This window comes from Myotis lucifugus, unplaced genomic scaffold (assembly GCF_000147115.1).
Source record: "Myotis lucifugus unplaced genomic scaffold, Myoluc2.0 scaffold_17, whole genome shotgun sequence".
In the NCBI taxonomy this organism is placed as follows: Eukaryota; Metazoa; Chordata; class Mammalia; order Chiroptera; family Vespertilionidae; genus Myotis; species Myotis lucifugus.
Genome location: NW_005871065.1, coordinates 13,667,507 through 13,691,339, shown reverse-complemented (window position 1 = coordinate 13,691,339; position 23,833 = coordinate 13,667,507). Strand labels below are relative to the sequence as shown.

The window sequence follows — 23,833 nt, the reverse complement described above, 5'->3', positions numbered from 1 at the left end:
GTAACCAGCACTCTATATTTGGCATTTTAATTCTAGGGGTACTTTTATATTTATACTCATGTAAAGAAGGATTTTTTGTTTGTTTTTGTTTTTACATATATATTTTTTATATTTAGATGTAGCTATCATTCTATAACTTGTTAATTTTGGTCAATATTATGTTTTTTCAGATTTATATACATAATGTATGTAGGTCTAGTTTCTTAATTTTTTACTGTTGTATTATATTCTATTGAATAAATGCAACCATTCATTTTTAATTCTCCACTGACATAGTTATTTAAAATTTCATTTAATTCACTTGACGATCAGGGAACTGAGGCACAAAGGGGTTAAGTAAAACATCCAAGCTCACACTCTAGACAGGGGTCCTCAAACTTTTTAAACAGGGGCCAGTTCACTGTCCCTCAGACGTTGGAGGGCGGACTATAGTTTTAAAAAAACTATGAACAAATTCCTATGCACACTGCACATATCTTATTTTGAAGTAAAAAAACAAAACGGGAACAAATACAATATTTGTATTTGCATGTGGCCTGCGGGCCGTAGTTTGAGGACCCCTGCTCTAGGAGGAGCTAGTAGAGTGATTCCATCCAGACCCCTGTGCTATATTTATATTACATCATGAAAATATTTTTTAATGATTACCTTTTCTGATAACCAATTATACTGAAGAACTTTTGTCAAATAAGGAAAAATACAAAGAAAAAAATAGCCATAATTTTACTTTCCCCAAGTAATTAACATCTTGGTGAATATAATTCCATATAACTCATGTTGGTTTTCCCTACCAAAATATACTAGTATCCACTATTCATTGTAATTTGATTTTTTCCCATTGACTACATCGTGGATCATTTTCCCATGTCATTTCTGCAGTCTTTTACAATATTATTTTTACCAAGTACACAGTAAAGATTGGCAGTATATTTTATGCAAATCTACATTGTACAAGTTAAGAATAATACAAACAAAACAAAGATGTTAAAGTCTCATTCACCTAATGTTAAGCAATGTCAGTGTTTCAACTTTACAAAATTCAGCAGGAACTTCATAACCTCAAAGCTGGCTGGCTGGGTAAGCTATCAATTATGCTTATAAAGTTGCCATATCAGTCACTGTCGTTTCTGTGATTGCAACTTCTGTGAGTGATTCTGGTGACTCTTTTGTAACCTTCACAAGTTGTTACACTTTAGAAATATTTCATGATTTATTAAATGCCATCTAAGCATTCATTCAGTATAACAAGTGCTGACAAAACACTCCTAAAAATCAGAAATGGAAGAAGGCAATGTGATGATGGAAGCAGAGAGGGAAATGATGCAGCTCTAAGCCAAGGAATGTAGGCAGCCCTTAGAAGCTGAGACAACAAATGGATTTCCCCCTAGTCTCCAGAAAGAAAGTTTTTTTAACATCTTGATTTTAGCCCCATAAAATTCATTTCAGACTTCTGACCACAACTGTCAGATTATAAACTTGTGTTGTTTTAAGCCACACACACACACCTGAAATGTTGGAAAGTGTGATATCCTATATAATAAAAGGGTAATATGCAAATTGACCCTAACAGCAGAACGACCAGAACAACCCTGGACCAGTCACTATGAGGCACACTGATCACCTCTTGGTCCCTTTCCCTGGCTGTCAGGCTCCGATCACCTGATGGCCACCTGTGGGAGGGGCGGGGCTGGCGAGTGCGCGGGAACAGCTGACCTCTCGGTCCCTTCCCTTGGCCATCAGGCACCAATCACCCGATGCCCAATGGGGAACCGAGGGTGGGGGGCGGGGCCAGCTGCAGGCAGCTGGGGAAGATGGCCCTGATCGCAGGCCAGGCCTAGGGACTATACCCACACACGAATTTTGTGCGCCAGGCCTCTAGCAAGATACTATAAAGATAACAGCAAGCATAAAGTGACCGTACTATAAAATATTAATGGTAAGATGAGAACTTAAAAAACAGGCAAAATAAGTTTGCAAATATTATAGCATTAAGTAGGCAAGGATAATTTATCCAACTATAATCTGAGGGCCTCCTGTGAGTCAAGACTCTTCCTGGATCCCAGAACAAATTACTCAACAAAATAGACAAAAATCCAACCCCGCCCTGGACTCATGGAGCTTACACTCTAGTACAGTGGTTGCCAACCTTTCGGATCTCACGGACCACCAGTGGTCTGTGGACCACCGCTTGGCAACCACTGCTCTAGTAGGAATTAAAAACATGGGGGTGGGGAAGAAGTGACAGAGGCAGGGATACATGCTTCTGAATTCAGCCCATTTATCTTATAATCATTCTTAAGGGAAAATTGGCTTTGAATGAAACGAAATATTCAAGAAAATACCTTTCCCTTACTACCCTTTTCCCCATTTTATACATATGCCATGTTTTGTTGAAACAATCTCTTATGGGGATATTTAAAGTTATTCCCAGTTTTCCACTACCAGTATCTGATTATGTTTACCTTTTGAAATGTTATCTTAGCAAAGAGGGTTAAGAACCTGGATGTTTGAGGGATTGTTCAAAGAGGAAGCGACACTTTACTATTCATGGTCTTCTTCTGTTTTATCTTCCTACTTTGGTCACTTCCTCAGTTTTCCAGGCATAAAATCATATTGTCTTTGACTTTTCATCCCCATTTAAATTGCTTTCATTACTTAAATCTTTCTTTCCTAAATCCTTCTCTTACTATGCCCTCTTTTTGTTTAAGGTTTGTATGCTGATCCTTTAGCTACTAAAAACTTTCATCTTTGTAGATTTTACTTTCTATTTCTTGTATAACCAATTTAAAATGCCACAGTAAGAAAAATCAGTGTTATCTGTCACTGTGACTAGGTCACTGCCCTTCTCAAATCTCTTCATTGGCTCCCTAGTGCTTAATGCATCTAATTCAAAAATTGCTTATTCCCTGTTTCCATGTCTACCCCAATTCATCTCATCTAATAATAATCACCCCATTTATCTCTGCTCATTCCCATTCACTCTTTGCATGTCATACATTCTTTTTTCCTTTCTTCTAGCTTCTTTCTTAAAATGACTTTCCATAGCTATTATATCTCTAATTATATGAGCCACCCATCCATAGTCATTAGAAACACCTCTTGTATATACTATAAGCTCATCATGGGCAACAAGCAAACTTAAGCCACCCATCATGTTTCAGACACAAGGAAAACACTGGCGATAAATATATAAAAATTCCCTTTCTTCTCCAAATATTCTCCTCTTATTATTTCACACATCACCATTGAATGACAGTATAAATACTTCCATATTACAAAGATTAAAACTTCCTTCCAACAATCTTAATCTTAAATGGTTTAGTGAGATTTAAATGAGGAAAGGATAAGCAAGAAAGCCCTTGAGTGAAAGCCAAGATAATACATATATCTAGTTACAAAATAAAAAATTAGCCTTTTACAATGAAAGTACTGCTTAAGTAAATATTTTAACAGCAAACCTAGATTTCTATTAAAACAATACTTTCTACAATCAAATCTATACAATATACTGTTATTTGTTATCTTTCTTTTTAACAGCATAATTAACATAAAAGAAACTGTACATTTAATATAGTTTGACATATGTATACCTGTGAAGCCATCAGCTTCCCCAATGTTTCCTCATACCCCATTGTAATATATCCTCTCTTCCACCTGTACCCTAAGCAACTAATGATCTGCTTTCTGCCACTATAGATTAGTCTGCATTTTCTAGGTTATATAAATAGGATCACATACTAGGTCTTCTTTTTTGTCTGTGTTTTTCACTCAGCATAATCATTTTGAGATTCATCTACTTTGTTGTACATACCAAAGCTCATTCTTCATTACTACGTGGTATTCATTATATGGCTTTATTCATTCACCAGTTAATTAAAAATGTAGGTTGTTTCCAGTTTTGGGCTGCTACAAATAAAGCTGCTATGAAAACTTGAGTATAACTTTTTGTGTGGATATATGAAACGTGTATATTGGGTAAAACCTAGGAGTGAAATGGCTAGTTGGTATGGCAGATGCATGTTTACTTTGTAAGGGAACTACAAAATTGTTTTAAAAGTTATATCACTTTATACTCCCACCAGCTGTATATGAGTTTCAGTGCCTTTACATCTTTGCTAACACTTACTATGTCAATCTTTTTAATTTTAGCCATTTCAGTGAGTGTGCAATAGTGTTTCATTGAGGTTTTCATCTGCATTTCCCTCATGATTAGTAGTGTTAAATATTTTTCATGTGCTTACTTGCCATATGTATGTCTTCTTTGGTGAAGTGCTAGTTCAGATCTTTTTAAAAACTGGGTTGTCTTTTTATTAATGAACTAGTGGCCCGGTGCACGAAATTCGTGCACGGGGGTGGAGGGTTCCCTCAGCCCAGCCTGCTCCCTCTCCAATCGGGGACCCCTTGAAGGATGTCCAACTGCCGGTTTAGGCCCTAACTGCCTCTGCCTGCCTGATCACCCCTAACTGCCCTCCCCTGCCGGCTTGATCTTGCCCCCAACTGCCCTCCCCTGCTGGCTTGATCTTGTCCCCAACTGCCCTTTCTGCCTCGGCCCCCACCACCATGGCTTTGTCTGGAAGGAAGTTGGACGTCCAGAAGATGGCCGGTCAACCTGGTCTAATTAGCATATTACCCTTTTATTAGTATAGATTATATAGGATAAGATTGCTTAAATGGAGGGGGAAAAGCCTTTTTCAGCAGGAGGAGATGCTCTTGGCAGACAAAAATACATAATTCCTATATCTGGACTGATAGCCAGCCATATGCACTATACTGAAAACCAGTCATTAAAAAATTGAACTGCTTTCTTACACCTTACACCAGTGGTTCTCAACCTTCCTAATGCCGCGACCCTTTAATACAGTTCCTCATGTTGTGGTGACCCCCAATTTCATTGTTACAAATTGAACCTAATTAAAGCATAGTGATTAAATCACAAAAACAGTATGTAATTATATGTGTTTTCCGATGGTCTTATGTGACCCCTGTGAAGGGGTTGTTCGACCCCCAAAGGGGTCGCGACCCACAGGTTGAGAACCGCTTCCTTACACCAAACAGTTGTTGCCCTTAAAACCCCTCCTCAGCCCCCACCTTAGGTTCTGCCTTCGCAGTTCAGCCAGATTAGGTTCTGATTGGTCAGTTTCTATGCCAGTCAGTGTCAAAATCTCCGCCTCCTAGGCAGCCATTGGCTCCTCACACTTCACGCAGATTTGGTTCTGATTGGTCAGTTTCTATGCCAGTCAGCATCTCGGGACTGATCAGAGAGGCGTATAAGCAGCCCCCCCCCCCCCCCCCCCGCGCGGAGGCCCAGAGAGAAAGAGAGACGCAGCTGCTGGCAAAGCCTAGAGAGAAAGAGAGAGGCAATGGCTGATCAACAGCTGCCACAGAGGCTGCGGATCAGACCCTGCCTCTCTCTTCGGGCCTCTCTCCGGGCCTGATCCGCAGCCCCCTTGGCAGTCAGTGCTGGGTCGCCAAGGCAACCCAGCACTGACTGCAGGACTGACTTCCGGTCGGTTGAGCCTTCAATCGTTATGGACCCTGGGTTTTTATATATTAGGATTGTAAGAATTCTACATTTATTCTAGATTCAAATCTTTTGTCAGATATATGTTCTGCATATATTTTATTCTAGCCGGCAGAATGCCTTTTCATTTTTTTAACTATCTTTGAAGAGACATTTTAAATTTTGTTGAAGTAAAATTTATTTTTCCCCCCTTATGCCTTTTTTTCTGTGCTATTTAACAAATGTTTCACAATACTTGAGACACTAAAATTCTGTTTTCTTCTAGAATTTTTAAACACTTTTTATACTTTTAGCTCTTACATTTAGGTCTATGACTTAATTTTTATATATGGTGTGAGGTAAGGGTCCAGGGTTCATTTTTTGGCACATAGCTATTCAAGTGTTACACCACCATATGATGAAAAGATTAATTATCCTTTCCCCCACTGAACTGCCTTAGCACCTTAGTAAAAAAATTACTTGACCGTATGTATGGATCTACATCTGGACCTCTCCCTCTGTTCCACTGATTTGTCTGTGTATGCCATTATCAGACTAAACTGATTATAGTAGCATAATAAATCTTGAAATCAGTATTAGTGAAACCAGTGAATCCTCCAAATTTTATTTTCATACAAATTTTAAAATCAATTTTTATATTCATATAAATTTTAAAATCAGTTTGGCTCAGTGGATAGAGTATTGGCCCACGGACTGAAGGATCCTGGGTTGATTCCAGTCAAGGGCACTTATTTCAGTTGCAGGCTCGTTCCCCGACCCTGGTTGGGACATGTGCCAGAGGCAACCAATTGATGTGTGTCTCTCACATCAATGTTTCTCTCTCTATGTCTCTCCCTCTTCCTTCCACTCTCTCTACAAATGAATGGGAAAATATCCTCAGGTGAGTATTAACAAAAAATAAAAGTAAAATCAGCTGGTCAATTTCTACCTCCTAAAAAAAATTTTGATTGATGAATCTTGGGATTACAATGAGTCTTTAAATCAATCTTAAAAATATTTAGTTTTCTATCCACAAACACAGTCTCTCTCTCTCTCCATTTATTTAGGGTTTTTTGTTTCTTTTTTTTTGACTTAAGAACTCTAAAGATATAGTCATCTAATACAGGAATTTTAGGAAGACTAAAGTAACTATAGCTTTGAATTCAGAAATCCAATAGCTATGAAGAAAATAGTTCTTAAAAAATTATTTAGGAATCATTTATTTTTGGTTGAGATATAACTGACACATAATCCATGTAAGTTTAAGGTGTTTAATCTTATTGATACATTTACATCACAGTATGATTACCAACATAACATTAACTAACACCTCCACCATGTCACACATTATTTCATTCTGTGTTAAAAACATTTAAGATCTAGTCTCTTAGGATCTTTGAAGTATGTAATTGGTAACCACAATCATAATGCTGTGCATTAGATCTCCAGAACTCATTCATTTTCTAATTATGAGTTTGCACCCTTTGACCAACATCTCCCCAATCTGTTGATTTTGTTTACAATATTCTCTTATTATCCCTATAATATCTGAAGTATCTGTAGTGGTATCTGTAGAAGATAAGCACTTCCTGATATTGGTAATGTGTCTTTTTCATAATCAATACTATTTTATTTATCTTCTCAAGAACTAACTTTTGATTTCATTTTTTTTTTAATTACCTCCTTTTTTTCTTACTTTGGGTTTAATTTGCTCTTATTGTTTTAGTTTTTAGTCTTAAAGTGAAAGTTGAGGTTATTGATTTGAAACATTTTCCTAATGTAAGTATTAGTTATAATCTCCCTTTAAGCACTGCTTTTACTGCATTCCACAAATTTTCAAAGATTGCAAAAGATAGAAAATGGCTTCTGTAAAGCAGATAATATTGCAAATAATGTGGTTCACAGCAATTCAGACTGTGCCTCTATGAAATATCATTCTATGGATTGTTCATCCTATGGATATTATCATCCTATGGATATTGTTCAGTTTTGTAGCCATCTGTACATTCATGTAGGCATTCCTTATTTGATTATAAATATGGTACTGTGTTCTCTTTTAAATAAACTTTAATATCTTACTGGTTCCCTTATTAATCAATGAGATAAATAAAAGCTTTGATGTGTTCATTATCATTTGAGAATCATGATTTTACCTTTCTAAAAACATTATCTTTTAACACTATTTTATAAACCTAAAGAACGAATGAACTGTGTTTAGCATTTTAGAAATACTAATTTCATTTTCTACTAAAATTAGTGGTAACTTTCCCACACTCTTGCAAGTTTACAGAAACTGCGGGAAAGAACGTTTTCCCATGTACTACTACCTTTTTAAATGTAAAGCACAAGGACATTTGTTGCAGATAATGCTCCCTAGAAATATAAAGTTTGGAAGAAAAAAACATTAATATGACACCAATATAAAGCCTTACAGGTAAGTTTAAAAGTACTAATGTAATATCTACTAAACAATTTTAAAAGTGTTTCAGGATTTTAAGAACAAAAAACTACTTGAAATAATAATTTCTAACCAAGTTTATTTTCTGTATTTTAAAAACCAAATTTTTTCACTTATATGTGGAATATAAAACTGAAATTCATACACGCAGACAACAGCATGGTGGTTACCAGAGGGAAGGGAGTGGGGATAAGGGTAGTAAAGGGGGCCAAATATATGGTGACGAAAGATGATTTGACGCTGGGTGATGGGCACACAATGCAATATACAGATCATGTATCATAAAAATGTACACTTGAAACTTACATGATCCTATTAAACAATGTCACCTCATTTTAATTAAAAGAAAACATCTTAGGATTTTCAAAATTTTATAATTTAAGAAACCACTGACTTACATTTGGACAAATGTACAAGATAAACACTTCAACGGTGATCACATAAACAACTATCCACAGTCTTCATAATTAATACAAAAAAGCTTTAAATTATTCCCTTTACCTTTTATTTCCAATAAGCATAATGACCATGTTGGAATTGGAATGCTGGCGGGCATCTTCTAACCAGGTTGTCAAGTGGTTGAATGTATCTCTCCTAAATATAAATGATAATTTTATTACTACTGTCAAAGGATTTCCCCTCGCAGTGTACAATGAACACTTATTAAAGATAACTATTTTTAGCCACATCCACTTATGTAATGACAACAGATTTCAAATACATATTTGGATTTAAAATCCAGTGATTACAGTTCTGTTTAGAAATTAAGTATAGTAGCACTTTATTAAATTTCAATATATAAATAATATTACCAAATTGACCAATCTGGGGGTACTTTTTATATAAGAAAATAATTTAGTTACAAATTTCTGTAGTAAATTTATATTTCAATTAAGACATATAAGTTTAAAGGCAAATAGCCAGGGCATAAAGGCAATGCTATCTATACTTTTATTACTGTAACGACATTTATTTAGAAAAATTCTTTGCATTGACCACTGAACTGAAAAATTTCTAAGTTCTCACCTTGTAATGTCATATACTAGTAAAGCCCCCGCTGCACCTCTGTAATATGACCTTGTGATGGAACGAAAGGACTCTTGCCCTGCCTGTGAGGAAAGAAAAGGTTGAGAGTTTCCTTTAATAAATTGTCCTCTTCATTTCCTTATTATTCATATGTAGAATATGGGCAGGTAGGGAATGAGTGCATAAAGGAAAAGAAGGAAACCTAACTTCACCAATCTTAGGAAAAGTCACATACTACTACTATTGCTCAAGTCAACCAGACAACCAGATGCACACGCAACCTCCCTACCCCCAAGACCTCTAAACCTCTTTTGGCAATCCCTGACAACCCAATTTACTGAATGGCTTCACAATACATGAATCATTATTAGAGCACAGAATGGACTCCTAGCAACTAAGCTCTGAAGACAAATTTGAAAGGAAGCAAATAACCCAGAGCCTCACATTTGAATTCAATAACCCACTCCCTGGGGCAGCTGTTGACACTAGAATAAATAAAGTCCATTGTAAATAAATGATGAATGACATCTTTACGCCCACCATCTGCTGGTATAAAGGTTGTTGGAAGGCCAAGGATGCAGATTTTATCAGTTATATCACAAACTGCAGTGAGCTTTCAACAGTCATCAGATGGAATTCTTTGAGCAATCATTTTATTATGAAAAACAGAAAATGGTTCTGAATTTAATTTATATAATTTTTCTCCACACTTAATCAATTTTCTCTGTATTTGATATATAATGCTGTCAAAAGGCAACAGGATGTAAAAGTCATCTTTATATCCACTTGTGAAAACAGACTTCAGAGATTATGCAAAATTAGTTAATTTCTCTTTTATGGTTGGCACTAATGTTCTGTTTTTCAAGAAAGAATGGTAAGGGATATGCCTATTTCCTTTAAGATTAAAATTGAGACAGTTCTTATCAAAAATACTTTTTCTACCTTTGAGAAAAAATATGTAAATTAAGTAAACATAAAGCCAGTTTTCAGAATTTTTGTATTCAAAACCTACTAACTTCTTGAAACATATTTATGTTTGCATGTTCTGAATTCTGATGTTCTAATGCAAATATTAAGCCCTTCTTACTCTCAGTAAGCACACAGACAGCTCAAGTTCTGCCCTGTTCTAACACTCAATACTTTATAATTCCTTGTTCTTCTTGGTCCTCCCACCACACTCCCTCCTTCCCATGCCCCCACACCCAGTGCCCAGCCCGGATCTGGCACACAACAACATTCAGACAAAGCCTGTTGAGTGAAAGAATGAATCCTGGTGTCATAGTGCATCCCACCTAAATAAATATACATGCCAGTAAATCATAGCATGCTAAGATTCAGTAAAATAACTTCTATGTGTAAACTAAAGATTAGACCCTCATGCGCAATTCTGGCACTTAGAATGTCACGCTAAATTAGATACTGAGAAAGCCAAATATAAAAGGGTTGTAAAAATAGCCAACTCATTTCACATAGACTGAGGTAAAAACACGAGCTGTTACTAGATGGAAGCATGAAATTAATTACAATTATGTTAATATAATTTATTGGGATGTATCTTTCAAAAAAGATCTTTCAAATTCAAGTTCAAAATTGCAAGCATTATGGGAATTTCTCCTTTAATTGTTTAGCATGGAAAAACTAAGGACTAGATTTTTAAGAGATTCATTTCACCGTGAATTATATGTACCAAGTCTGTGGTAAATAACATAAAAAAAGATAAATGTTTTATTAGTTTAAAATAAAAATCAGTTTTAGAGTTCTTGTATCTGCCACACCTAAACACTGAGTAAGGTGAAAGTCCTTTAAAACAATCTTGCTGGAACATTCTGTGGGATGAGTTAAAATAAATACGCTACTAGAGGAACACCACTACAGATCTAAAACTTCCATGTTTACAGCCCAGATAAGAAATAATAAAAGGGAAAATAGTTCAGGAAAAGGAGAAAAGCACACATCCATATACTATTCCCATTCCTCCCTAATTATTTTACCAAAAACAAACATGTTGCAATATGGAAATAACATATACACACCTTATACTGAATCCACTGAATCAGGACTTTGCCCACAATTATAAAAATCAAACAAAATGCAATTAAAACCCCCCCCGCCCCAACATTCCAAGTGAGGACTATGAATGTCAAATGTATCTTAAAAATCTCTAATTACATAATAAGCAAAGACCAGTATTCAGGATAGTTTCCAAATTCTTGAGAGCTGACTTGTAAGAAAATACCCTACACTCTGGCCTAGTTAATGGCACTAGTAGCCAAAAAAGATTTTGCTCAAGTAAGTGTTTTACTATGGCTTATCCTATATAATAAAACCCTAATATGCAAGTCGACCAAATAGCGGAACGACCGGTCACTATTACGCGCACTGACCACCAGGGGGCAGATGCTCAATGCAGGAGCTGCCCCCTGGTGGTTAGTGCACTCCCACAGGGGGAGCACTGCTCAGCCAGAAGCCGGGCTCATGGCTGGTGAGCCCAGTGGTGGTGGCGGGAGCCTCTCCCGCCTCCACTGCAGGCAGGCGGTAAGAAGCGAGGGGTCCCGGACTGCGAGAGGGCGCAGGCTAGGCTAAGCCCCCCCCCACGCCGAGTGTACAAATTTTGTGCACTGGGCCTCTAGTCCAACTATAAACAAGCAACAGCTAACTGCATAAAGCTAGCCCAATGGTTAAGTAATCTAGTTTTAAAAAAACACATATAAACTTGTCCAAACTGTGATTGACCTATAGTGTTTTAAATGAAAAAGAATGCCAACTTAGGAAATAGAGATTTTTTTTCCCTCTGCCTTAGATTTATTTGCCCAATAAATGTACACAGAGGGAAACTAACTCCATGCAGACAGCAGCCCAGGAGTCACAACAGTCCTTCTGTCCTCACATTGACAGACAGAGGCCTCTACTGTGGAGCCTTCGTGGGGCCTGGGTACCTTTGGGAGTCTGAGCTGGAGCCTATGCTGCAGCAGCAGCCTGGCGCTTGGTTTGAGCCTTGTCCTTGGACTTTGGCTGGCAGAACCTGAGACCCTTAGCAACGCGGGCATAAGCACATTTTCCAAGCTTAGGGTGAGCAATGCAGGTGAGCTGGCTGAGCTGGCAGCTGCTGGGATCTTGGGCTTGACCTCCTTGGGCTTTATGAGGGCCTTGATAACTTTGGCAGGTGCACTCATGGCCTTGGTGTTATTGGCCTGCATCTTCCTCAGGCCCTTCTTATTGTACTTGTTCCTTAGGAACTTGGGGTCTATACTCGTAAGAGATTATCTTTGTGGTCAGTGTTTCTTGGTACCATTTCTGTGCCTTTTTCTTTTGGGACTGGTTGTGCATGGTGTGGTTCTTGAACTTGGTCATATTGACACTGAAGCCCACTAGAGATATTATTTTTTCCCCCCCTGAGGAGAGGAAGGGGGAAGGGAAAAGGAAAGGAGGGGGAAGGAAAAAGGAAAGGAGGTGGAAGGGAAAAGCATGCTCCCTGGAGGGAGAGGCCGAGATGTTATTTTTTAAAATATTTTTATTGATTTCGGAGAGAAAGGAAGAGGGAGAGAGAGGTAGAAACATCAATGATGAGAGAGAATCATTGATCGGCTGCCTCCTGCACGCCCCTACTAGGGACCAAGCCCTCGACTTGGGGATGTGCCCTTGACCAGAACCGAACCCAGGACCCTTCAGTCTGCACGCACACCAGCTAGGGCGTGATGTTATTTTTTGATCCCCTTCACAATAAAGTGTTGGGTTAAAAACATTTTAGAAGCTTGAAACAGAACAGGATATAGAATTCTCTGTAGTAAGGGATTCCTAATATAAGTTAAGGATGTAGAGAAAAATGTATTTAATGAGATGAGGATGACTAGGTAAGTGAATTGTATCAGAAAAACCTGGTGGTCAGAGTGGACAATACAGCTGCTGATTTCTGTAAAACATCAGCAAAGATACCCAGATATCCACAAAATAGAGTAAATCGGCTTTGAGAGATAATGGGTGAGTTCCATTTTTAGTGATGCTTAGGAGTAAAATAAGAGTCATAGAACATTTGTGAAAAAGAAGCCTTATAGACCTTCATTTTTTTCATGTGAGGATTGCTAAGTCAAATAAACTTGATTCTTTCCCCCATACCTAAAACATTTACTTCCATTGCCACATAAAGATTCCCCCAAACTGGATTCCCCATATGTATGAGTCTTTCTGTTGATAACTTTTATAGTAACCAGTTTGGCAATTTAACTCTTCTTCCTCTCCTATTACCTCCATAACATACAACTTTACTCTCATTAAGCTACTGCTTAAAACTTTCTAAATACCATGAAGCTCTTAGGAGTTGATCTCTATTTGTTTCTTCAAAATTTTATCTTCTTTGTTTTGGTTAATCCTCACCTGAGGATATTTTTCCACTGATTTTTAGAGAGAGTAGAAGGGAGAGAAAGAGACAGAGAGACAGAAACATCGATACATCAATGTGAGAGAGGCACATCGATTGGCTACCTTTGCCTTTGCCTTTGCACATGCCCCAACTAGGACCGGGGATCCAGCCTGCAATCGAGGTACATGCCCTTGAATGGAACTGAACCCAGGACCCTTCAGTCCGCAGGCTGACGCTCTTTCCACTGAGCAAATCTGGTAGAATCTTATCTTCTTAGTCAATAAAAGGCTTGCTTACACAGCTAATTTTTTGTCTGATATCTGATCTATATTCTGATTTTTTTTGCTTTTGTATCTGTTTATTTTTTTTACTGAAAAATCACCTATTGAATTCCTATTCCCTTTGATAACCAATTCAAGCCCCATTCTCTCACAAAGCTAGCAAGCTTGTCTACTACAGCCCATAGCTATCCTTTTCTCCTCACAAATCCAAAAGTACTTTCATGTGATCATTTAGTTCTAATGCTACCAAATGGATAAAACCAACACACTGCTCAAATGCTTTTCTGTTTTCCTATTTGGTTCTTGAGGGATAGCCTAACAGAATAGTAAAGTACAGTGGGGCCTTGACTTATGAGTTTAATTCATTCCGTGACGGAGCTCGTAACTCAAATTACTCGTATGTCAAATCAAAAAGTGAACGAGTGAGACACGTGATGCTGGGCTGATGTTGTGGCGTTCACTGTGACGTTCGCTGAGCCAACTAGCAGTGGGGTATCTGAAGCTGGCTCGTAACCCGAATTTTAGCTCGCAACTCAAAGCAAAAAATCGGCCGAGAGACGGCTCGTATCTCGAAAAACTCGTTAGTCGGGACACTCGTAAGTCAAGGCCCCACTGTATAGTTATAGGAGGCACTAAATGTTATCTTGATTGATCCCAAAGAGCAAATGAAGTTAGAAAATTAAGATCTGTGAGAATCAATATTACAGTATTAACTCTTACTTTCACTGTTAGTCACTCATCTAACAATTCCAGTTATCAAACCCTAGCCAAGAACCAAAAAGAAGAAAAAAAAAGGATTTCTAAATAGCCGAGTAAGTTGTCTAGTGCACAAGCATGAAATCTCAGGTACTTCACTGAACAGACTCCACTTAAAAATCTAGACCAGTGATCAAGGAACTGCTATCATTGAGGAAATTGAGAATTTCATGCATTGAGATCTACATGAAGGAACAAGACTTCTGTTTTGGACAACAGTGACATTAGTAGGAATCAAAGTGACTTTTAGGTTGCCTCAGTGCCCACAGCAAAGATGTTAGAGAGAAGTCAACCAGGACTATAATTTTAGGCCTTTTAAGAGACTCTCCTATAGAAAGTCAAGTAGATCCTAAGAGAAACAGGGTTGTAAATAAGACTTAGAGGATGTGATTGTCAACTTCTGATTCCTTTAATGCTGCCATTTAAGAGAAAATAGAGACCATAGGTAGGAAGTAAACACCAGAGTAGACTGAAATGTCTAATATAGGGTCCCTGAGGTTGTTCAAGAAAAAGTTGATGAACAGCTGCAGAAGGAGGCAAAATAGTTGGGCCTCCCAAAGCCTCTCAATTCTGGGAGATGGGGGGATGGGAGCAGACAGGAGTGACAGAGGCAGGATTGTTCTCAGTGCTTGGTTCCAGGCCCTTCCCGTAGCCCCACCGAATTCTGGTCATCCATTCTTACTGCTTCATTGATACACAAAAATATTCATTTTTTGGGGTGAGGAGCTGGGTATAAACTGACATATTTTATAAAGGACTGAAAAAATGTCTGTGATTTGCTGAAAAGGTATTTTTAGCATGTACATTTCACATGATTTTTTTACAGTTTCACTAACTTTTACATGATGTAAACATATTTGTAAATATAAAATAAAAATATTTCTAGGGAAATTCAGTAGATATACAGACTTAAAACATCCATATTACAAATTTTGGGTGAGAATAAAATTTATTTGGAAGGTGAATGAAAAACTGACAAAAAGCAAATGATGAGTAAGAATAGAAAAATGAGTGGATAAAGGCTAGATGAGGGTCTAATAGTGAGAATAAGACTTCTTAAGCCCTTCTGCCATGGGTAAATGAATAGGAACTGGGTGCAACTTATGTTCCTTCATTGACTTACTGTAACAGAGACAAAGAATATCACACATATGACTTCTGATAAAAGATAAAAAGTGACACAGGGAAGGGGAAGACCATGTGAAGATACAGGGCCTGAATAGACACTTCTACAAAGAGGACCTACAGATGGCCAATGGACATATGAAAAGATGCTCAATGTCACTAATCATCAGAGTTGCAAATTAAAACCACAATGAGATATCACATCACAGAATGACTATCATCAAAAAATCAACAAACAAGTGTTGGCGAGGATGTGGAGAAAAGGAAACCTTTGTGCACTGTTGGTGGGAATGCAGATTGGTGCAGACATTATGGAAAGCAGTATGGAGCTACCTCAAAAAATTAAAAATGGAACTGCCTTATGACCCAGCGATTCCACTTCTGTGAATATACCGGAAGAAACCCAATATATTAATTCGAAAGAATATATGCACCCTTATGTTCATTGCAGCGTTATTTACAATAGCCAAGATTTGGAAAAGTCCAAGTGTCCATCAGTAAATGAGTGGATAAAAAAGCTGTGGTACACTTACACAATGAAATCGGACCAAAAAAAAGGAAATCTTACCTTTTGTGACAGCATGAATAGACCTGGCGAGTATTATGCTAAGTGAAATAAGCCAATCAGAGAAAGACAAATACCTTAAGATTTCACTTACATGTGGAGTCTAATGAACAAAATAAACTAACAAGCAAAATAGAAAACAGACTCATAGATACAAAAAACAACAGACTAACAGCTACCAGAGGAGAGGGGCTAGATGAAAAAGGTCAAGGAGATTAAGCAAAGGGAAAAAAACTCATAGACACAGACAACAGTATGGTGATTACCAGAGGGAAAAGGGGGCTTGGGAAGGTTAGAAGAGAGTAAAGAGAAAGATAAATGGTGATGAAAGGAGATGTGACTCGGGGTGGTAAAAACAATACAATATACAGATGGTATATTATAAAATTGCACACCTGAAAATATGTAATTTTTAAAAATATATTTTTATTAATTTCAGAGAGGAAGGGAGGAAAGATAGAAACACCAATAATGAGAGAGAATCATTAATCAGCTGCCTCCTGCACACCCACCACTGGGGATCGAGCCCTCAACCTGGGCATATGCCCTGATCTGGAATCGAACCGTGACCTCCTGGTTCATAGGTCAATGCTCAACCACTGAGAGACGCTGGCCGGGCATGAAACCTATATAATTTTATTAACCAATGTCACTCCAATAAATTCAATAAAAAGGTTTTTAAAAATTATATAGGAATAGGCAGTCAGTAAACGTAAATGATAGAATTAGGATTGAAAGCAAGGTGGCTTCAAGTGGTTGGGACTAAATCAAACTTGTAAAATTAATGCACTGTCAGATCAAGACTCTACAGTGTTGGCATTCATATTTTACCTTACATGTGTATTTCAGACATGCTGCTTGTTTTTCTTAAAAACATAGTTTCTGTAGTATTTATGTTTAGACCACAGCCTGAGCATTCATGTTCACCAACATCTAAGAGCTGGGGTACACCTGTTGAAAATAATGCATAACTAATCTTGCCCTGGCCAGTGTGGCTTAGTGGGTTGAAAGGTTGAGGGTTTGATTCCTAGTCAGGGCATGTATGGGAGGCAACCGATCAATGTTTCTCTCTAACATGGATGTTTCTCTCGCTCTCTCTCTCTCCTCTCCCTCCCCCCGCATCTTCCCCTCTCTCTAAAATAAATAAACATATCCTCAGGTGAGGATTAAAAAAAAAGAAGAAAAACTAATCTTTCCTGGTACCACATTTCATCTCATGGCTGTAGGGGTGTGTGTGTTTAACAAATCATAACAGGCATAAAATAACATGAAAACAAAATAAACACACAATGTACTTTTATAGAACAACTTTACTGAAGTCATACAATGTATTTTTGCTATACTTACCGTATCCCATATCTGAAGTTTTATTTGTTTCCCATCAATAGTTATCATTCGAGCACCGAACTCTACACCTGAATAGAGTAGAAAACGATTTGTTACATAATGTAGTGGGAATCTATTTCACATTTAAGGATTAAAAAGAAAAAGACATTTAGTTGGAGGACATGCTATGCCAGGTGATAACAGATGAATTTTTACAAATACGCTCCTATCCTTAGTAAACATATAAACTAAGGTAGAGGTGCTAATAAGACCTAAGCTGCCCTGGCCGGTTTGGCTCAGTGAATAGAGTGTTGGCCTGCGGACCGAAGGGTCCTGGGTTCGATCCCTATCAAGGGCAATGCCGGGGTTGCAGGCTCGATCCCCAGTAGGAGGCGTGCAGGAGGCAGCCAATCAATGACTCTTTCTCATCATTGATGTTTCTATCTCTCTCTCTCCCTCTCTCTTCCTCTCTGAAATCAATAAAAATATATTTTAAAAAACACCACAATTATTAGTAACGAATATTAAAATTTCTTACAAGTGATTAATGTCATATAAAAATCACTGAAAGGGATAGAAGAATTTCAACATCATAGACTTGGTTTCTAGTATGTGCTATCAACTAGGAAAGAAATCTCCAAATCTGTCCACTAGAGATAACCACTGTTAAAACATATTTCCAGACACTGCTCCATGAATATATATACGCACAGAATAAGTATACAGTTTTATGTAAATGGGAACATATAAATGCTGTTCTGCATTTGCTTTTCAGTCAATATGTCATAAGCTTTATTCCATGGCAAATATCTTTGCCAATAATAAATACGGCCTTTCTCCTTGCATTTATCATCACGTTTGAAAGTACTCATTTAATTATCAAAAAGGAGAAAAAAAGGAGATGATTTCAGAAGAGTAGTGTTTATTAAAATACATTTCATTTTTAAATTCGAGTTATCAGATGTTAAAGTGTGTATACATTTTTTGGGGACACACTGTATATGTGTGTATATATATAGTCATATATATCCTATGTTACGAGGTGAGAGGACACACAACACAACCATCATCAGCTTACCATTAATGACATAAAAATGAGAGGAGTTGAGGGAAAAAAGTGGTACAAATGTTCTAGGAAATATATTTAAAAGGAATGTTCTATGAAATATATTTAAAAGGAATGTACAAAAGTACAAAATACTATATATCACTAATATATTTGACAAAATTGAAGCCTTTTCATTAATCTATTGTCATAAATGGGCTTTTAACCACAATAAAAAAAGAAAAAAGTGCATTGCTCCATGGAATTCAAGATTTCTTTAATCCACCCTAGCCAGCTTGGCTCAGTGGATAGAGCATCGGCCCATGGACTGAAGAGTTCTGGGTTCGATTCCAGTCAAGAGCACATGCCTGGGTTGCAGACTCAATCCCCAGTAGGGGGGTGCAGGAGGCAGCCAATCAATGATTCTCTCTCATCATTGATGTTTCTCTCTCTCTCCCTCTCCCTTTCTCTCTGAAATCAATAAAAATATATTTAAAAAAAAAAGATTTCTTTAATCCAATGCATGTTAAATTTGACAAAAAACAACTACAAACTAAAAACAGGCCCTTTACTGTTATCAAGGGTGGCCAGGCAAGGCAGGCAGATGCTGCTTCTCTGGGACTGACATCTGGGGTAGAGGGATGAAGATACTGAAATTGACTGGCTAAGACCACCTCTGCTGCAGGACTATTGTACAGTTGCTGTTTCCAGGGCTCTAAGATGCTTCTGACCCCTATGCTATATTGTTTCTCATTTGTTTAATCATTAAATACAATAAAAAATATTATTAATGTCTTGGGTGGGTGGGAAGAGACTAACCAAAAAACTTGTATGCATATATGCATAACCCATGGACACAGAGAAGAGTGTGGGGAAGGCCTGGGGTGGGGGGCAGGAGAAGGCTAGAAGGGGTCAATGGGGAAAAAAGGGGGATATATGTAATACTTTCAACAATAAAGGTTAAAAAACAAGTATTAATGTCCTGCTGCATTTCAATCACTTTTACAAAATTAGCATTATTATTTATTATACTTATATTTTTTAAAAGTGATGGAGACTGTACTCTGCAAAGCAACAAATCGAGTTTCACTGATTTTTTTTGACTCATAACTATTTAATTGGACCCTAGTTGTTCCCAATTGAAAGCATCTTCCATTTCCACTACCAAAACTTTCGAATGCTTCTCATCTCTTTTATAAAACTTACCAATAGTAAGGTCATGCACTGGTTGAAACCTCTTGTCTGTAAACTGCAGCAATAAACATGATTTACCAACACCTGAAAGTTAATAAAACAACAACATTAAGACACCAAACTCACAGAAATTAAGAAATTTTACAAAAGCACATGGAAAACAGGCAGCCAGGGTTTCTGGTGCTCTGTGAACAATCTACCATGATTTCTCAGTGCTCTCATTTCCTAAGAGAGTAGAAGCTATAGAGCGTTGGCCTGCAGACCAAAGGGTCCCGGGTTTGATTTCAATAAAGGGCAAGTACCTCAGTTGCAGGTTCCTCCCTGACCTGGACCCTGATCGGGCCTTGTGCAGGAGGCAGCCAATCGATGTGTTTCTCTCACATCGATATTTCTCTTGTCTTTCCCTCTCTCTCCCCAATCTCTCTAAAAAGCAACAGAAAAATATCCTCAGGTAAGGATTAAAAAAAAAAAGAAAGAAAGAAATTAGAGGACTGAGAATTTAGATGGAAGATGTTAACCAATCCAAAACATCCTTTTATCCTTTCTTATTCATTCAACATTTCAATATGAAAGATGAAAGTGGGAATAACTCCCAGAAGATAACTGAGGTCCTCCCAGTAGCCTCTACCACAGTACTCATGCTATTAAGTGTTCACACGTCTCCTTTTTTGTGTAATAGTAAAAAGATCTAAAAACAATTTCCTCTTTTTGTAGTTTATCTTCTTTTCTATCCTAAATATGCAAATTGTTCAACCAGGAGTTCGACCGCTTGCTATGATGTGCACTGACCACCAGGGGGCAGCGTAGAACATGGCAGGCATCGGCGACATGGTGCAGGCAGCAGGTGGAGGCAGCTGAGAGAGCGGGATCGCGGCAGGATGGTGGAGCAGGTGAGCGGGTGGCGCCAGGCCACAGTGGGGTGCCAGGTGGGGCTAGGGGGCGGCGAGGCTGGGGGCACGAGCTAGGGCCCAATCCCCACAGGCCACCCCAAGGGACCCCACCCATGCACAAATTCGTGCACCGGGTCTCTAGTAAATAAATAAGTTAGCAGTGTTTGGATCAACTTTTCTGGAAAAAGCTCTTGTATCTTCTGACTAATTCATTTCAGGATGAACTCTAATCTGAATTGCATTCCTTCACTCTACCTCCAAATTTCACTGCATTAAGGTTATAAATAACTCCTACATTCCTAAATTGAAGGCCTATTTTCTATATTCGTCCTACTTGCCTTCTAATCAGAATTATATATTGAACATCAATACCACCATCTTCCTATTCATTTCCAGGCACTTATTCTCACACTAGACCAAGTCTGCTTACTTGATAGCATCCTGCACTTCTACAAAACACTAAAGGCAGTCATCATTCATTCATTTCCATTCATTCATTCATTCATTCATTTACTCAAAAAGTCTTTGTTGAATGCTAACTATGCACTGCAACAGGGACTTGAAAATACAATTGTGTGGAAAACTGTTATGCTTCCATCCTTATAGTCTAATACAGGTAGAGAAATTAAACAGGATGAATGCCCAAATAATTTGTATGAATTGTAATTTGAAATAATTGTAATAATCACCATTTGAAAGAAGAGAATAAAGTGTTATTAGGGTGAGTAACAGAAGAGACTTAATTTAGACTGAAGGTATAGAGAAGGTCTTTCTGAGGAAGTGACACTTAAACTAAGTTGTTCAGTGTCTTCTAGATTATAAACTCATAAGAGAAGGACAATGAACATCTTGTCACTTGCTGTCTTATGAGAGATAAGGCACTTAATTATGGTGAATGATTGGCTCTCCCACAACAGAATGTGACCACCAACAGAACACAAGCTCCATTAAGATAGAGGCCACATTCAAGAATGTATCTCTAGCACATATGGATACAAAGCAAGTGTTATAAAGTCTCTTTCTTTCCTTCCTATCTTACTACAAAAATTGTCTTAGCTGTCTATTAAAAAGGGAGAGAAAAACATTTGAGATCTTGCTTCCTGGACATTGTCATCAGTTTGGCCTAAATAAACTCTTATACAAAATTTTAAAAAGGAGTAAATTTGCACATATAGCTAATTCTGAATTTTTCCCACTACCTCAGGAAGATAGCTGCCTGAGAGGGATTACCAATGTGATTTGTACTAAATGTGCTGAGAATTGAGCCAGAAAATGATGATAGATATTCCTTTCTAACTCTACCATTTAGATCTGATGGTTCTATCACTTAGAGTTTTTAACATTTTTAATGAGTTCTCTTTTTACTATTTGCTGAGCACCTATAGACACAGCAGTGAGTGGAGAAGCCTTAACTTGAGTAGTTCATTACTTAGCCTGCATTCTTTAGGAAACCTCTTTGTTTTTACCTAATGCCCCTTTTCTGCCATGATCCCACCCAGGATACCACATTACATTTGAATGTCATGTGTCCTTAGGTTCCTCTTGGCTGTGATAGTTTCTCACTTTCTTTGTTTCTGATGACCTTAATAGTTTTAAGGAGTATTGGTCAGGTATATTGTAGAATGTCCCTTAATTGGGTTTTGTCTGATTTTTTTCTCTCCCATGATTAACTGTAATTATGGGTGTTTGGGAGGAAGATCACAGCGTACAATTTTTATCACATCAAAATAAGAGTACATACTATCAACTGACTGATTACTACTGATGTTAACCTTGATCACCTGGCTGAGGTAGCTTGCCAAGTTTCTCTACCACAAAATAACTTTTTTTCCTTCACTTTCTATATATAACATATATACTCTTTGAAGGAAGTCACTGTGTAGCCCAATCCTTTGGGTAGAGGACCTTACCTAAGTTTTAACCTCTCCTTTTCCCTTGAACTGTTTGTTTCTTTTTGTGATGTCATCTTTCAACCCCATCCACAACATCCAATCTTCTGCCCTTCCAGTGTTTTATTTTTGTTTAAAATATGTTTTTATTGATTTTAGAGAGAGGAAGAGAGAGGGAGAAAGAGAAACATCAGCTACCTCCTGCATGCCACCTACTGGGGATTGAGCCCACAACCCAGGCTTGTGCCCTGGCCGGGAATCTACCTGTGACCTCTTGGTTTATAGGTAGATGCTCAACCACTGAGCCACACCAGCTGGAGGCACTTTTTAAATCCCTCATAGTAATACCTAGTCCTGTGCTTTACATTTGGTCAACTTTTATTATTGTAGCTTTCTGCATGTCAAAGTACAACACCAATTTAAGAGATAACAAATATACTGGATTAAATTTGAATCCTGTGTATGATACTGGTAGAAAAAGTTGTTTCAGGTCTCTAGGCCTTGTTTGCTTATTTATGTAACTAGAGGCCCGGTGCACAAAATTCATGCACTGGGGGTGGGGGTGGGGTTGTCCCCTCAGCCTGTCCTGCACCCTCTCACAGTCTGGGACCCCTTGCTCCTTATCGCCCGCCTTTTTGCTGCTCCTTAAGCGCTGCCGCGGAGGTGGGAGAGGCTCCTGCCACCGCCCACTGCGCTCACCAGCCGTGAGCCCAGCTTCTGGCTGACCAGGCTCCCCCTGTGGGAGCACACTGACCACCAGGGGGCAGCTCCGGTGCGCATCGTAGCAACCGGTCATTCTGGTCATTCTGCCGTAATGGTCGCTTAGGCTTTTATTATATAGACTAGGGGCCCGGTGCACAAAAATTTGTGCACTGGGGAGGGGGTTTCCTCAGCCCCAGCTTGCCCCCTATCACATACTGGGAGCCCTAGGGGATGTCCTACTACCTGCTCCCCTGCTCCCTTGGGGAGCGGGCCTAAGCCACAGTCTGGCCTCCCTTTGTGGAAGGCGACCGGGCTGATCAGGGGAAGGCAACAGCCCCATCACCCCGCTGCTGCAGCCACTGCCAGTCACCGCAGCCACCAAGGTGTTTTCATCAACACGGACTCCAGTCCCTTTACCATGAAAAAATGACAACTTTCTTTAGGCATTTTCAAGAAGTGTCTTTCATAGGATATGACATTTCTTTCTTTCTTTATCCTCACCTGGGGATATGTTTCCATTGATTTTTAGAGAATGTGGAAAAGAAAGGGAAAGACAGAGAGAAACATCAAAGTGAGAGGAACACTTTGATTGGTTGCCTCCTGCATGAGCCCTGACCTGGGCCGGAGCCAGGGAGGAACGTGCAACCTAGGTACATGCCCTTGGTCAGAATTGAACCCAGAATCTGCGTTTGGCAGCCGAGGCATTATCCACTGAGCCA

At 38.4% G+C, this 23,833-nt stretch overlaps 1 protein-coding gene and 1 pseudogene across 1 annotated transcript in view; both read right to left on the bottom strand.

The window, feature by feature from the left end:
• The window catches only part of RAB2A (RAB2A, member RAS oncogene family), a 68,286-nt gene that overhangs the window by 19,727 nt on the left and 24,726 nt on the right, over nucleotides 1-23,833 (bottom strand). The window contains exons 2-5 of the mRNA XM_006085307.3: nucleotides 19,646-19,717; nucleotides 17,416-17,483; nucleotides 8,985-9,067; nucleotides 8,460-8,552 (exon numbers count right to left, since the gene is read on the bottom strand). Coding sequence (XP_006085369.1) covers nucleotides 8,460-8,552; nucleotides 8,985-9,067; nucleotides 17,416-17,483; nucleotides 19,646-19,717 — 316 coding nt within the window. The remainder of the gene's footprint in view (nucleotides 1-8,459; nucleotides 8,553-8,984; nucleotides 9,068-17,415; nucleotides 17,484-19,645; nucleotides 19,718-23,833) is intronic.
• On the bottom strand, nucleotides 11,593-12,461 carry LOC102438583 (annotated as a pseudogene).